Below are 15,053 nucleotides of genomic sequence, written 5' to 3' on the forward strand. Positions count from 1 at the left end.
TTATCAGGTGGATGGCATAATTCAGAATGTGCACTTGGCAGTAGTGGAAAGTGGTCCATCAGTAAGCTAGGTATATCATCAGCAAAGTCTCAGCTGATCATTAATCAGTTAAGATAATGTTTACTGAAGTTTTCAGAAGCAACTAGTGATTGTATATATGTGTGTGGGGGGGGTGTTCCTATTTGGAGTACTCATCTTGAGATACTTTAAAGTTCCCTGATTATCTACAAGTGCTGAATCTTGCTGTTCTGCAAGCCATGTCCCTTGTAATGTCTTAAACTGATGGTCCCCAAATTTATCAGATCCTGTTAAAATCATTGGCTAATATGTGGCCAAACTAACAGTCTTTTCAAAGATGAGCTACACGGTAATTTCATTATTGAAGAAAGAAGCAAACTACTAGTTTTCTGAATGGTTATTGTCTATCATTAATGATCTATTTGCTTGTCTGAGAAGCCAGCAAATTAAAATCCCCCCTTCCTTTAGAAATTTTTGAGGTGTGACCTGAAGTCCATGGAAGAAAATGGAAAGACCCATTGACTTCTGTGAGCTTCAGATCCTATCCTCGGTATGTGGAGTGGCTTGTTCGATTTTAAACAACTCCATTAAGTTCTACCAATGAGTTGCCTTCAAGTATACAATCATAGAAATGTATTATGTACGCCAGCTAAATCAAAGGGAAGTTATTGTGCAGTTAGTCGACTTGATCTTCTGGGTTTCTCTAAGGCTAGAAATAGACGTCACCAAATAAAGCAGGTCAGCTGTTCTGGGGTGTGTCCTGCTTCATTGGGCAAAATGCATGTTGCCTATTGTCCTAGCTCTTGATGACGTGGGACAATGGGCAGCGTGTTGTCCTTGGCGGGGCCTGGTCCTGCACACCCTTGGAGTTCCCATGCAGGATTGGACCCCTCAAGCCCTGGGAGCACCTGCCTGGCTTCCTCTACCTTCCAAGATGCACCCCTAGGATCTCTGGTACATGTAGGGTGGGAAACCCCAACTTTTCTGTTTACTGAGGCATGCCACAAGGATCCCATGGGTGCATCTCTCTAAACAGAGAAAGCTGGGCAGGTGCTCCCAGGGCTGGAGGGGGCCAGTCCTGCACAGGAATTCCTGGAGTGTGCAGGATTGGGCCCCCAGGTCCTTGAAGCACCTGCCCAGCTTTTCCTGCTTAGAGAGATGCTCTGGGCTGCCTGCACTCTCACACCATAAAGTAAGTAGACATCTGTCACTAAATAGTGACACAAATTGATATCATCTTTGTCAAGCCACTGTTTGTGACTTGATGAGGGTTATGGGCATTGGTTTGCTTGGCCTTTCTGCTGCCATTAAATTTATTATGGTGACACAAAGGCGACAAAAGGTGATGTCTGTTTCCAACTTAAAACTATATCTTTATGCCGGTACCTGTGTAAGCTCTTTATTGAAGTAATTTTTGCTAGGAGTTGCCAAATGCCCTAAACTACATGATTTACTGCCCATTTTATGCAATTTTATGGCAGAAACTTTTAGAGGACCAGAGACGACTTAAACGTGAGCAAGAAGAAGCTGATATTGCAGCTAGAAGGCACACGGGGGTTATTCCAACGCACCATCAGTTTATCACTAATGAGCGATTTGGGGACCTTCTAAATGTAGACGATACAGCAAAGAGGAAATCTGGGTCAGAGGTCTGTTTTAGTTACCTCAGTCTGCTGCTTGACCCAAAGCAATATTTGCCTCTCACGGTGTTGCGCTTGAGGCCGACATTAGCTCTCCAGAGAATGCATTTTTTTTTCCCTTCCATTCTGGCTTCATTTAGAATTGCTTTGACTCTTGTGCCTGGTGAATTAATTGGTATCTCTATACCAAGCTGTCTATGTTAAAGCATGTCTACTGAGAATTGCTGGTGCACATCTGTGATGCATGCATTTATATATCAGCCACTTTTAGTGAATCAAAGGCATTTCTACATCCTTTGCTACGTATTGCTACATTGGCTTTTCCTGTCTGTGCCTTATGCGTAGAAATTCCATATCATTGATCCTGACTGCCTTATAGACTTAGTGCTACAGTATGTCATTCTGTCTTTGAAAGACTCTTAATGCCTTTAGAAAGAGTTGGAAGAAATCCCAGCAAGTCTCTTTAAACACTACATGATTTGGTTCTTCTAAAAGAGACAAAGGAGGAGACACTTTTTGAGGGTCCCATGGCACTTTTCACAAGAATTTGGTGTTAGGTGAGGTTTTCTAGCCAAATTCCATTTCTTTCCTTGAGCCCACAGTGTATTGTTGCTGTGTGGTGTCCAGCAGTTGCCATGTTGCACCCCAGAGGTGGCTGCACTGCAGGCATAACAGAGATGATTCCTGTATGCAAGCAGAATTAACTTTTGCCCTCTGTGGTATGGGTGTAAATGAGATCTGAAATCAGCTCTTTTATTTGTAATATGCTTTGGGAAAATTTGGCAAAAAAAGGTGCTGGGTGAGTGTAAATATTACTTACTCTGATTATTATTTCTATTGAAAATTGCTTATGGTTTTTTATTATTTTATTACCCAAGTCATAGATCATCAGAATAATTTATGACCAACTAAGTCATATCCTGGATGCTATTCATACATAAGCTCTTAAATGTCTTGTCTGCCTTCATCGCTACTTGAGACATTTCAGATGTGTACTCATTTTTAATACCTCCTTGCCTTTGTCTCTTTCCCACTAATCAATCCAGTGGCAACCATAGTACTTGGATCATAGCTTAAGTGTTCAAAGATTTGCCCTAGTGGGGGGAGGATTAAAAATTTAAAAGTGCCACATGAGTACAATTCCATTGCTTTTCTCTTGCCATGAAATCCTGCCTTTAACTGCATGTGGATCTGAGGAAAATTTGGACCTAAATCCATAGGCTCTTAGCAGTTACCAAGGCAGTCACCAGTTTTGACATGGGGCATGGCCATATGACACATTTATACCAGGGTAACTTACATTAGTGGTGCAGAGCGAAATAAGTTACACCAGGATCCAGGGTGGACATTCTGTAACTATTCCAGAGTAGTGGCACATGGAAGGTGGCCATTGTACATGGGTGACATGTGCACTGGTATAACTTACACTGGTGGAATGTTACCTTTGGTTTTCTCTGGGTTTCAGCGTAGTAGAATAAGTTACTTGGGTGCAGGGTTGCGCTGCTGTATGCTCACTCCTTATTTTACATGGTGTACAGGCCAATTCCACTGCTGTAAACATGTCGTCTGTCCGTGCCCATGTCTCATGTTTAAATGTTTACTGTTCTTATACTGCCCCCTGCCTTCCTGTACATGGCATTGGTGACATTTATACAAGAGAGTGGCACTTATTTAAGTATCAAGGGAGAAGTTTCTTAAGAGCCATACATCAGAACTGAACATTGGGGTGAGATCCAAGCATATACGTAACAGAATATCTGAATTTAGAACTGCTAGTTTCAGCCCCCAGTAGGTGTTAGTCCTTGCTGCAGCTGGGGTGCATTCCCAAATAACTTTCAGAAGGGTGTTGAAGGATGTAATTATCATCTTTATTTTGTTGTTTTTGATCTGTAGATGAGACCTGCTAGAGCCAAGTTTGACTTTAAAGCACAGACATTAAAGTGAGTATACATGGAGATGATAGCTTCTTTCTTTCCTTCACAGCTTTTTCTAAATATAGTGCAATATTTTTGAAATTTAGTAGTGTCTAATTCATAGTTTGGAATATCTTTCCATGCAAGAGTTCAAAGCAAACCCTGCACAGTCAGTGAAAAGCTTGATCAGTCAATAGAGAATCTTTAGTTTATAGTCAGCAAAGTGCCTTCATGCAAATGGTATCTTCTTATTCTGAGCATCTGTTCCCATACCTCTGAGGGTAATCCACTTGGGACACTGAAAGAAATAAGTATGCACTCTTGCTGGCTGATACCAGGGTCTGATACAACTCTGGAAGTGTTGTCTTTCACCTTGCGCACTGTTAACAGGACTGCCAGCTGCATCCTCAGTGCTATATGCCTTTTTAAAATTACTTTTGAAGTTTAAGAGGCAGAAAGAACTCAGTTGGAAACTTAATCCCCATGTGGAGTATACAGAGATGGTGGTGGGATTTTTCTACTACACAGTAGCATAACTAAGGATGGGCAAATGGGGCACCAGCCCCGAGTGCCAGATTTGAGAGAACACAAGAATGGCAGCTGCCACCACTTCCAACCCTGCTACTGGCCCGGCCATCACAGCTGCCTAGTGTGCAGAAAATGCTTTTTCACCTCTGCTACTATGTCCCACATCTTTTTATGTTTGGGAGATCTTTGGCATTGTAAGTGTCTTTCCCTGTGATGACTCCACTGTCACTAAAGGATGGTTCTGAGGGCTTTCTAAGGTCTGGTCATTTTTCAAACACAACAGTGTATTAATTGTCCGTAAGGCCTTTTTTCTTTGCATGGGACTGCAGTTATTTTCATTGCTGGGCTGTGTGCGTAGATCTTCTTTCTGATCATTGCTGATGAAAGCCTTGAAAGAGGAAGGGAAAGCAGGCCCCCTGAGAAGGAGTTCCTGTTGCTTTTCTCAGACACCTCTGAGAGAAACTGGATGACCTGTGTTTGTTGGCTTCTGACAGTATACATAACATCACCCCAGGACTAGTGAGGACTGCAGATCAGCATCCTCTTGATGTCCTGGGAGTAGCTCTTGGAGGACCACACAGATCAAATTGAAAAGGAGCTTGTAGAATCTGTACTGGGAAAGTTTGGGCCTTTGCCTCTTCCAGTGACTGGCCCCTTTAGTAGGTTGATGAGCCTACTCTAGTTCCTAATAATGCAAATTAATCCTTTTGCTCGTGCTGGAATGGTTCATGCTTTTAGCTCAGAAGGTGCAGGTTCAAATCGCACTTTTGTTCCCTTATTTCTAAGAGTTGACCAGCCATGAACATCATGGAATCCAGTACAATCCCAATTTGCAGATGGTCATTTCCATTAATAGCAAATTAGCTTCCTTTTAACACCTTGGGGCTAGTTATTTCCTTTTGTAATGAACAACTGCATAGGGGAAAAGAACCAGTTCCAAGTCAGGGGGGTGAGTGCTGCACCCATCATATGCAGGGTGAGCAGCAACCTGTGGCTTGGATTCCTTCGATTTGCTCCCTTTCCTTTCTGTGGCTTCTAAAGAGGAACATGCTCAAGGTAGCCTTGAACCTGCTTGTTTTTTAAGAGCCTTCCCCCCCCCACCCCCCCGCAGTTTTGCTATGGTGCAGTGAAACAGCAAGTAAGCCCTTACACCTCGTGGGGAGCACTATCAAATAGCATCTACCATTGTATAGCTTTCTCTCTAAGGAATGGATGGTTACCAACTATACCTCTCCCCAAAGGATGAATGGAGATCTCTTGGTAACTGTAAGATGCCCACCCTGCATATGAGTTAGCGCTTTACCACTTTACATACTTATCCCCTCTCTTCTCCAATCAAATTCATTGTTCTTCGTTTGCTAATGTGATACATAATTCAGCTGTAACCAGTGCATTTTTAACAGGGAACTTCCGCTGCAGAAAGGAGATATAGTTTACATATACAAGCAGATTGACCAGAACTGGTATGAAGGAGAACACCATGGCAGAGTTGGCATCTTCCCACGGTCATACATAGAGGTACGTATCTTCTCTTTAAAGCTGTCTTTCCAAAAAGCCTCCTTAAAGTGATACCTTTTTAAGCTCATTAGTGCTACTTTTGCTTTTGTCTGTTTGTTTATTCAGTTACTCCCACCAGCTGAAAAAGCCCAGCCGAAAAAGATGTCACCATTACAAGTATTAGAATATGGAGATGCTGTTGCTAAATTTAACTTCAATGGAGATACTCAAGTAGAAATGTCATTCAGAAAGGTAGGAACTGCTTTATGATGACAGATGTATCCATGCATCTAAACCAGCAAGAAGGTGTATAATTGCCAAGGAGGTGTCTCGTTAAAATTAGCTAATTAGTTAAAATTAACATTTATATACATATTAGCAAAAAATACCACAAATAAAATCCGAATTTAGTCTTCTGGGCTTTTAGTTAGTACCCATCATGTTACAGCATAATAAGTATTTTGTGAATAGGCCATCTTTACTCAGAAGTTGGTTGATGAGCTACAGTGGATGCAGTGATGGGGAGGCCTGGTTCTTCAGGACAATTGATATCTTTACTGATGCCTCTCTAGCCCGTTCTCTTCATTGGTGTAAGAGTGGGTGTGCCCTGGGCAATGCTAATCTCCTTTTGCTGTGACATCTGGAAAGAATTAAAGCCAGCCCTTCACCCAGAGAACAGCAGAGCCAAATTGGCCAACAGGAGTGAACTAATAGCCCATGATGCTGAAGTGATTACACAAGGACTCTGACTGCATTTCCATAGTCACTTAAATCTATTTAAGTACCTTGAAGAGCAGAACTTCATCTTAAATGAGGTGGATGCTTGCAGAGTTTATAGATATTAAAATTCTGTATCTCCCATTTTATTCTTCACTGTGCATCAGAGTTGGAGTTTACTGTTTGTACTCAGCCTTCAAAAGTCAGTCTCATTCATTTGACTGCATAACAGAAGGGAAAATGGAATAATAGAGAGGCCTAGCTTAAGATGCAAGCAGTGCAGACCTGTGTGTAGCTCCCAAGGTCCTCGAGTCCCACAGTGAGATTAGAACCATGACTTTCATTTGAAAGAAATAGTTCTAGTTTCATGGATGCAGAGAGCCTTGAAAACATAAGCAGCGTATAACTGGGCCTTCCCTGAGTTTGGAGATGGCCTGAACTAGTTTCAGAAGGTATGATCTTCTATCATTGAAATGCAAACACTTTATCATAGCTAGAAGAGACAGAGCCATAACAAGGGTTGCAGGGCCATAGGCTGCAGGTAGCTTTGCTTCACCTGCAGTAAAGGAAGTAGCTTCTTACTCTGGAATTACAGCAGTTACCAACGCAAATATTCAAATGTTGTAAATATATGAAGCCCCTGGTTGGGGTGGAGGATGTTTACCGGTTGTAGGGCCACTTATGGTTTTGGACTGACTCATGAATTTGGACTTGATTTGGCTTGAAACACAACAATTTTCTTTAAAAACAAAACAAAAAAGCCCCTCTGGAATTACAGCACAGGTTAACATCAGTACTGAGTAATCATTCATCCCTGCAGGGAGAAAAGATCACATTGATTCGACGAGTTGATGAGAACTGGTATGAAGGAAAAATTTCTGGCACTGGTCGCCAAGGCATCTTTCCTGTCACGTATGTGGAAGTGCTCAAACGTCCAGTGGTGAAGAATGCCGTTGACTATGCTGACCCACTGATGTCCCACTCCCCTAATCGCAGTATGACAGCATCCCCTCAGGTATGTGGACTTAGATGCAGCCGACAGAACAGTAGGATGTTCCCATTTCTGTGTAGGAAAGAATATCTGTATTAGCCCCTAGCTAAAGCAAGAGTGTATTGTGAAGTAGTTCCATGCAATATGTTTCTGTCCTGTTATACCTGCCCAGAGAGAGCTGAGATGAAGAGTTTATGCTTCACTAATCAGAAAAGAACATAACTGTTTAGTTGGTGGAATTAGTGGCAACTTTTTGCTTCTGATCACTAGCTTGAATCCAGGCCCAATGGGAAGGTACTTAAAGCTGGGACCATCTGCATAAATTTCAGTGCCATAGAGGAGGATGAGTTGGTAACCAAGTTCCAGTTCCAGTAGATGATGGTCTGCCGTGCACAAAATGCCACAGTGATGGGCATTCTTTGTGACCAGAGGGAATTTGCAGGGGAAGCCTTTCCAGTGACTGTGGTCAGCTTTGGATTAAACTCTTCACCAGTGGTTCTCAACCTTTTTGGACTCCAGGCACCCCTCTAAAACATTTCAGAATTTAGTGGCACCCCATTTAAAAAGCAATGATAAATGTTATGAATATGATCATAAAAAATGTTATAATTTGATTATTAATTAATGTGCTAATAACTGACTAGGTAATTCTAATTAAATCCACTCTTTCAAGCTGCTGGTGGGGAGTATTTCCCTAGCTCTGCCGGGCTCAGCTCAACAGTGCAGCAGAGTACTCCCCAGACATGGATGGTTCCAGGCCACTGGTGTGGATTGGAAACCACTGAGCCAAGTTCCTTTAGCTTCCCAGGGCACCCCCATCTGAACTCCAGTAAGGGATGGGCAAAACGACATATGAGGACCAGGAGACAGGAAGGAAAGGTCATGGGGGTGCCTCAGTACGGTCCCCACCACTGCCACCATAGCCAGATGGAACTGCATCACACCTCCTGCAGAGCCAAATTGGGAAGTAGCTATGGCAGAAGCACATGGTCCTTGCACAGCCCTTCCTGGTCCAACCCTGCATGGTGTCTCTCTGAAAAGTGGGGCATGCAAGGCAGTTTCAATCTACATGAGCAGCAGCCCTGCAGACAGAGGCCACTGCCATCAGGTACAACAGGCCACAGCCACCAGGTAGGACACCTCCATTGTCATGAGACGCATTGGAGCTGAACTAGGAAGAGCCACAGCAGAAGCAGCAAGCTGCCACCTTAATGTAGTGCAAACAGGCAAGCCTGTGCTGCAGATGCTTCTATGTGCAGGCCCAATATGCCTCCTGAAACCAGAGATGTGCAAGGCAGCATCACCCTGTGACAGGGGTGGTGCCAGTATTGCAGCACCTCTGGCAGGTTCTTGTGGCACCCTGGTTGAGAACCACTGCTCTGCCTTATTCTTGCAGGTAGCAGTGCCAGCCAAGGGTTGAGGCAGCTGGCCAGGGCAGCATTCAGGAGAGTTGCACTCCTGCTGTCCATGCTGTGTGTGTTTAGCAGTTAAATGGAGGACTCAAGTCCCTGAGACTGGCCATTTTAAACTATGTCTAAACTCCATCCAAAAAGAAGAAAATCAAAATAACAAAAATGGGAGCAGGCGGTAGTTTGGGAATGAGCTTTTCCCCATTTTTTCTGGGAATCCACAATGCAGCAGAGGCTCCAAGGCTCTCAGTCTTTAATTTATTAGCACTGATCCTGCCAAATTTAGCACAAGACCAGTTATTTACCAGGATCGAGGTCTGGATCCTGGGCAAAAGGGGGAGGAAGATTGTACGAGGAGATTAGATTGTGAAGGAAATTGGAAGAAGAACACCAGGGAGATGGGGCATGTGGCACAGAATGAGAGGGGTATGAGTGGAAATGTCAGGACTGGTTGGTACCTCTCTCCCTGTGTTCCTTTGGCTCTCGCTGGGGCATCGTTTTGTTCCTGGCGCTGAGGGAAGAGCAGGCCCCGTTTGCTTGCCTGGGGTTGTCTATAACAAAGCAAAGCTTTACGGTATTCAGGCTTGTTGCTCCCTTTGTGCCAGGAAGCATGTTTCCCCCCAGCTTCCTGCAAACTCTTCCCTTGGTTTGGTAGGCCTGTAATTGCCTTTTTTCTCCTTTTAATTTTGTGGATGAAAGACATTGTTCCTCCCATAGCTGTCTGTGCTTTCTGCACAGCACGGCAGATCTGCATGTGTAACTGGGGCACAGGCTGTGATGTGCCCCTGACTGCTGCTGCAGCTGAATATGAGGGTAGTGCTGCAGAAGCAGCCAGGGGCAGAATTCAGTGTGGCACCTTTGTAAACACAGAGCTTACTTTAAAATCAGAAGGCCAAGTCCCACGACACTTGCTCCCTCTGAACAGTTCCTTTCTTCTCCAGCAGCCTCAGTAATGCCAGCCAAAACCCTCAGGAACTGTATAGTACAATCCCCTGGAACATGGGCATTTCCCTCTGACCCTTTGTGATCAGCTTATGCCCTGAAGAATGGGGGTTGTAAACTTCATCCTAGCTGCTGTAGTCATGGATCCTGTTCTCTGTGATGCCAAACACTGAGAAAGAAGTGCCAGTGAGGGCTTCACCCACAGGATGGAGCCCCTGCTGACAGCTTACCATCTGTGCACTGTCATGAGACTGCTTTTCTCTGCTCTCTCCCCATTTCAGTTTCAGTTGATCGTTTTGTATGTTTCTTATGTTTGTTTTTATTTTGCTTATTTCTTCCTTCTCTTCTTTTGTTTCCTTCAAGTTTCACAGCTCTGAGCTGCTGCACACACCAACTCCTCCGCCTTTGCCTTTCCCACGCCACGCCCTGTCTCCAGAGGTGCAGGCAGTCACATCCGAGTGGATTTCCCTGACCATAGGAGTGTCTCCTAGCAGCACTCCTGCCATAACCCCTCCATTGCCTCCTCTGCCTGAAGCCTGCCTCAGTCACATTGGCTGTCGCACTCCTTCTGCTTTGTCCAGCCCTTCCCCCTCAGTCAGCCTTCACCATTCTAATCTCTCCGGCTCCTCAACTCCCAGGTCCATCATATCTCCATTGCCATCTTACCCGTCCAGACCACAGTCTTCTGCTCGCAGCTTCAATCATGCCACTCCGCAAAGTGAAGAAAAATTTGTTGGCTCCCCTTCTCCGAACACGTGTAACTGTAACTACCCTAGTGCCACTGTTGGGAGCCCCAATAGTTTCCTCTCGGAGCTCAGTGATGTCATTGGCATCCAAGCCAAGCTGCAAAAGAATAGAGAAGGCTTCAGCAGCAGTGAAAGGAAGGAACAGAAGGAGCCAGACAGACGCTCCAGTGTCCCTCCTGAAACCTCTCTTCAGGGGTGTCTGAAACCCTCAGAGTTAGATATGTTCATGAGCCCTGAGAAGAGGCCCCCTGGTTCCTTTGAGGAGAGCCAGTCATGTCAGGATCTAATGGCTATTGTACAGGGAAATAACACTGAGAAAAGAAGTGTGAGGAAAGGTGGTGAAATGAAAGAGATGCAAAGCGGGGTAAAAAAGGTACTTATGTTGCATGTGTGTGCTGCTTTGAAACCCTACCTTTGTGTGCGTGTGTGTGCACTCAAATTCCTGTTCAGCTAGTCAGAGCTAGTAGTGATCATTGCTCCTTTCTGGACCCTGAGAGCATCTCCCATAGCTTGACTGTGGCAGGTAGGAGTAGTATCTCCAGAAAACATTGGGTAGAAAAGTCCTAGAAATAGGTTTAGGGATGATCTAGGAAGATGTATTTTAGCACAATAAAAGGCATGGGACTTCTCTGTCCACATGACCCAACCTCACCTAGTAAGGAGCTGGCATGGAAGCATGTCCATTACCAGATGAGCTGAAGAAGTCCTGTCTGCATGCAGTTAACCTCACTGTAAAATCCTATGGAATATGGCAGTTCCTTCCTGTCCCCAGTTGGTGATCAGGCCCTGAAGAATGGGGATTCAGGGTCCTAGCATTTGTAATAGCAGATGCTGCTCTCATCCATGAAAAATAAAGGATGAGTGAACCTAATGGAGTTTGAGGTTTGTGAAAACCTTAAACTGATTTTAATTCGAGTTTGTACAACCAGTGCAAAATCAACGGGCCTGGTTCTTATTTTTACTATGTAAACAGTTTCACCCACTGTCAAACAGCTTTAGTGCCAGACTGCTGTGAGATGACCTCAGTGCAAATCAGACTCCCACTGAGCACTGTTCACTCCCAAGAGTGATTCAGTTATTTCTTTAAAATAGTATTTCTGGCTGAAGAGCGATCTGTCCTCTGCATTGAGATTAGAGCCTCTGTGGAGCTCTCAGATGGTATAGATTCATAGATTAAGGGTCAGAAGGGTATGAGATGGAGTAGCTGGCTTTTACCCCAGTTGCCCATTTTGACAGAGGCAATGCGCTCTGCTTTGCCTTCCCTCAGCTGTGTCAGTGGTTTCATGGAGCTGATAGCCAACTAGAGTAAGTTAGCAGCATATGCTCACTCCCTCTCACTCTGTCCCAGGTCAGGGGTCAAAGTGGCTTTAGAATCAGGGCATTATAACCAGCTCTGTAACCAGACTTATTCCCCCACTCTTTCTACAGTGCAGTGATTGGTGGAGGATAACATCTAGGCCAATATTAAAAAAGGCAGGGTTGGAGGACTGTCATGCTACAAAATTGTATGATGATTAATATGAAATTGACTGATATGAAACTAAACCAGTTTGTACCCAAAGTATCACAAAATTATACTATTATCTGTCCATATTTTCAGTGGCTGGTTTGTAGACTTAACTTTCTGCATGTTTAAGATGCACTCGAGCAGTGAACACAGAATGCTAAGCTAGGAAGATGCATCTGTCCTTGCATGGAGTTCATTAAGTTTGCAGTGTCTGCACCCTGTTTAGCCCTATATAATGGATGGTGTTACAAGAGACGGTAGCAACGGCTCTGAAAGGAGATCACTTGTGTAGCTGACCAACTTTTCTTTCCTTTAAAAGACTGCTGACACAAACGCATTCTCTTCGTCTGCTTCTCTCTCTTCCTCTGCCCTCTCTTCCTCTGCTGTCCCAACACAACCACCTCCCAGACTTGCACGCAAGGTCAATAAGCCACAGGTAACCATTGTTGCTGATAATTTTTCTCCTGCTTTTGGATGTTTCCATGCTATTGTCATTGGTTTGTTGTTTATCTGTCTCCATATGTTGATTCCACAGGTGGTGTGCATCCACTGGGTTTCATAGAGCATGAGTATTATTTATTTCAAGTCCCAGGCAACAGAGAAGGGCAAGGGTTTACAGGGAGGCGGGGAGAATCCTCAACAGCAGTAAATCAGCATAGCTGTGTTTAAAAAAACTGGTGTTATACCAATTGATGCCAGTTGGAGACGTAGCACTATATGCGTTTAAAGTACTAACTGAGGTCATATGTGGCACTTCCAAATGCTAAGAGGACATGGTCTTGAATACCTGAAGCTTCCATTAACTTTACTGGGAGCTGCACGTGTTCAGCCACCAGCAAGATCAGCATTCTCATTACTAAGAGCTTCAGAGTTGAGAGCTCAGGCTTGGATGCCCCAAAGTTTGGGGCTTTTTAGGATCTGGAGTTTTGATTCGGCTTATTAGAAAGCTGCAAATATTGGATCATAATTTAGCGTGGAGGTAGCTTCAAGTTTGGGGAATGGCCTTTGTGCACGTTTGGATGAAGAGTTTAGAATCTGACCCAAATCTGTAGGGCAGCACACGAGAAATTTGGAGATTTTGTGTAGTGAGGGGAGAGTTTTTTCTGGCATAGATGCTAATGTGCATCCACAGCTTTTCATTGGTTTCTTTGGAATTTAGAGCACACCCTCTCCCATGAAGCTTTGAGCGTTACAAAAAGAATAAGCATTGATGTATGATGTAATAGCTGACAGCACCTCACTGCTGACACTGGCCCAGGACTGAAGTCAGTCATCTAGGCTATTTATACTAGGGGTGTGCGAACCAGGCCCTATTCGATTCAGATTTAGATTCGGCCCAAATCAGGGACAGTGATTTGATTAGTTGATTTGGCTCGCTGTCCCCAATTCGATTCGGACAGATCCAAATCTGAAGATTCAGTGCTGATTCAGAGAATCGGCCATTCGGACATAGACACAGCTTTAAATGTTTTTTCTACATTCCTCGAGGTACCAGGCAGAACTCGTGAATGCTGCAATGCTGAGGCGGATGGAGCATACCACAGGAGCACGGGGGGCTCCCCAGCGCACTCCCTGGTGAACTTTTGGGTCCACCAGGGAGTGTATTGTGGGGGTGGCCCACGACCCCCAGCTCGGTGATCAGCTGCAGGGAGACCCTGGATGCCCCCCCAGACCCAGGAGGCACCAGTTTGAGCCGGGGGAAGGGGGTGCATGGGGGGGCCCTGACATGCACTCTCCCCAGCAGACCCAGAATTGGACCAGAGGTGCTTCTGGTCCACTTCTGGGTCTGCTGCGGTGTGTGCTGGGGACTCCTTTCTGCCCGTGCTCTGGTGGTTCACTCCATGTGCCCCACCATTGCAACACTCACAAGCCCCTGCTACCTGGAGGTATGTAGAAAAAACATTTAAAGCTGTCTCTATGTCCAAATTGCTGAATTTTTCTGAATCGATTCAGAGGGTTCTGATTCTATTTGGAGATATTAAAGGGTCCTTTGATTCGATTTGAATTTGAAGATTCGGCCACCGAATCGGGCCGAATCTCACCGAATTGAATCGGGGACCAAAGCTTCACGCAGCCCTAATTTATACACCTTGAGTACTTTCAGCCAAGATCCGCTAAGTGGCAGTATAAGAAGGAGAAATAACTTGCAGGGATTAGGCTGAGTTTGTAGTGCTGTGTATTGGAAAACAATATTGGTTTTGACCCAGCAAAATTAGATCAAGAATTTTCAGATAGAGGGTGAATCTGGAACACTGTTGCCATTTTAAATTGTTTAATTTAATTTAATTGTTTAAATCGTTTAAATTAATGTAATTTTAATTGTTTAAGCAATCGGCTGCTCTTTTAGGGTGATCTGTGGAGTTGTGCATGAACACTTTCCTTCCCTCAGTTTTGTGTCTTCCATCACCCAGGAACAATCACAAACTTCCATTAACTAGAGATAAGTAGTTAGCTGTGTTAGCCTGAAGTCAAGCAAAAGTCAGGACAGAGAGAGTCCTTTAGAGATTAGGCCACAACTTCCCAAATCCATCCTCCATCTCTTCAGAAATAGGTTCAAAGTGCTGAGGGACACTGGTTCATTTGTCTCTACTTACTGTAGAAAAATCCCTGTAGGTTTGTGTTTATTCCTGATGCTTAATTCACATAGTCCTGGAGGACACTTGTCTTGGGTGAATGCTGAAAAGAACAAAAATAAAATGCTGACCCTTAGGATATATTTTCAGACTAAGTTCTGAATCTTGTTCTATTTTAATTAGTTTTGTATCATGATGACTTCACTGCCCTTTCACAGAGTTAAAAACCTAGCCCAAGTATTTATTTCCTGTGCTCTGACAGCTATGATATTGTATTCAGGATCAAATTAAAATTATGCCTTATCAGCATCAGACAATTGTACTTTATCACAAGTTCAGTCTGTCCTCTGAGCTTGAGTAGCTTTTGGAGACCATATTTGCAAAAGTAGAATTGCAAGCACCAACATAGCATGCTTTTGGAAACTTTGGCCTCCTGTTTTGGTTGGGTTTTTTGTTTTGTTTTTGTTTTTTGCTAAATGTACTTTTTAGAGGTGAAGCTGAGCCACAGAATTCAGATTCTGGCTTCTGTCTTGATTTTTGACCCTGCTTGTTCATCCCCAGTATTTTCCCGT

The 15,053-nt window shown here is 44.2% G+C and overlaps 1 protein-coding gene across 30 annotated transcripts in view; it reads left to right on the forward strand.

Annotated features, from left to right (window-relative positions):
• The window catches only part of SORBS1 (sorbin and SH3 domain containing 1), a 235,089-nt gene that overhangs the window by 208,434 nt on the left and 11,602 nt on the right, over positions 1-15,053 (forward strand). For 16 of the 30 annotated variants that reach the window (XM_019502448.1, XM_019502446.1, XM_019502450.1 and 13 more), the window contains 7 exons: positions 1,500-1,667; positions 3,552-3,598; positions 5,503-5,617; positions 5,723-5,848; positions 7,134-7,328; positions 10,019-10,774; positions 12,228-12,344. In XM_019502448.1, coding sequence (XP_019357993.1) covers positions 1,500-1,667; positions 3,552-3,598; positions 5,503-5,617; positions 5,723-5,848; positions 7,134-7,328; positions 10,019-10,774; positions 12,228-12,344 — 1,524 coding nt within the window. The remainder of the gene's footprint in view (positions 1-1,499; positions 1,668-3,551; positions 3,599-5,502; positions 5,618-5,722; positions 5,849-7,133; positions 7,329-10,018; positions 10,775-12,227; positions 12,345-15,053) is intronic. The other 14 variants (XM_019502466.1, XM_019502460.1, XM_019502462.1 and 11 more) reach the window with 3 other exon arrangements.

This window comes from Gavialis gangeticus, unplaced genomic scaffold (assembly GCF_001723915.1).
Source record: "Gavialis gangeticus isolate Ggan-Ray unplaced genomic scaffold, GavGan_comp1, whole genome shotgun sequence".
Taxonomy (NCBI): domain Eukaryota; kingdom Metazoa; phylum Chordata; order Crocodylia; family Gavialidae; genus Gavialis; species Gavialis gangeticus.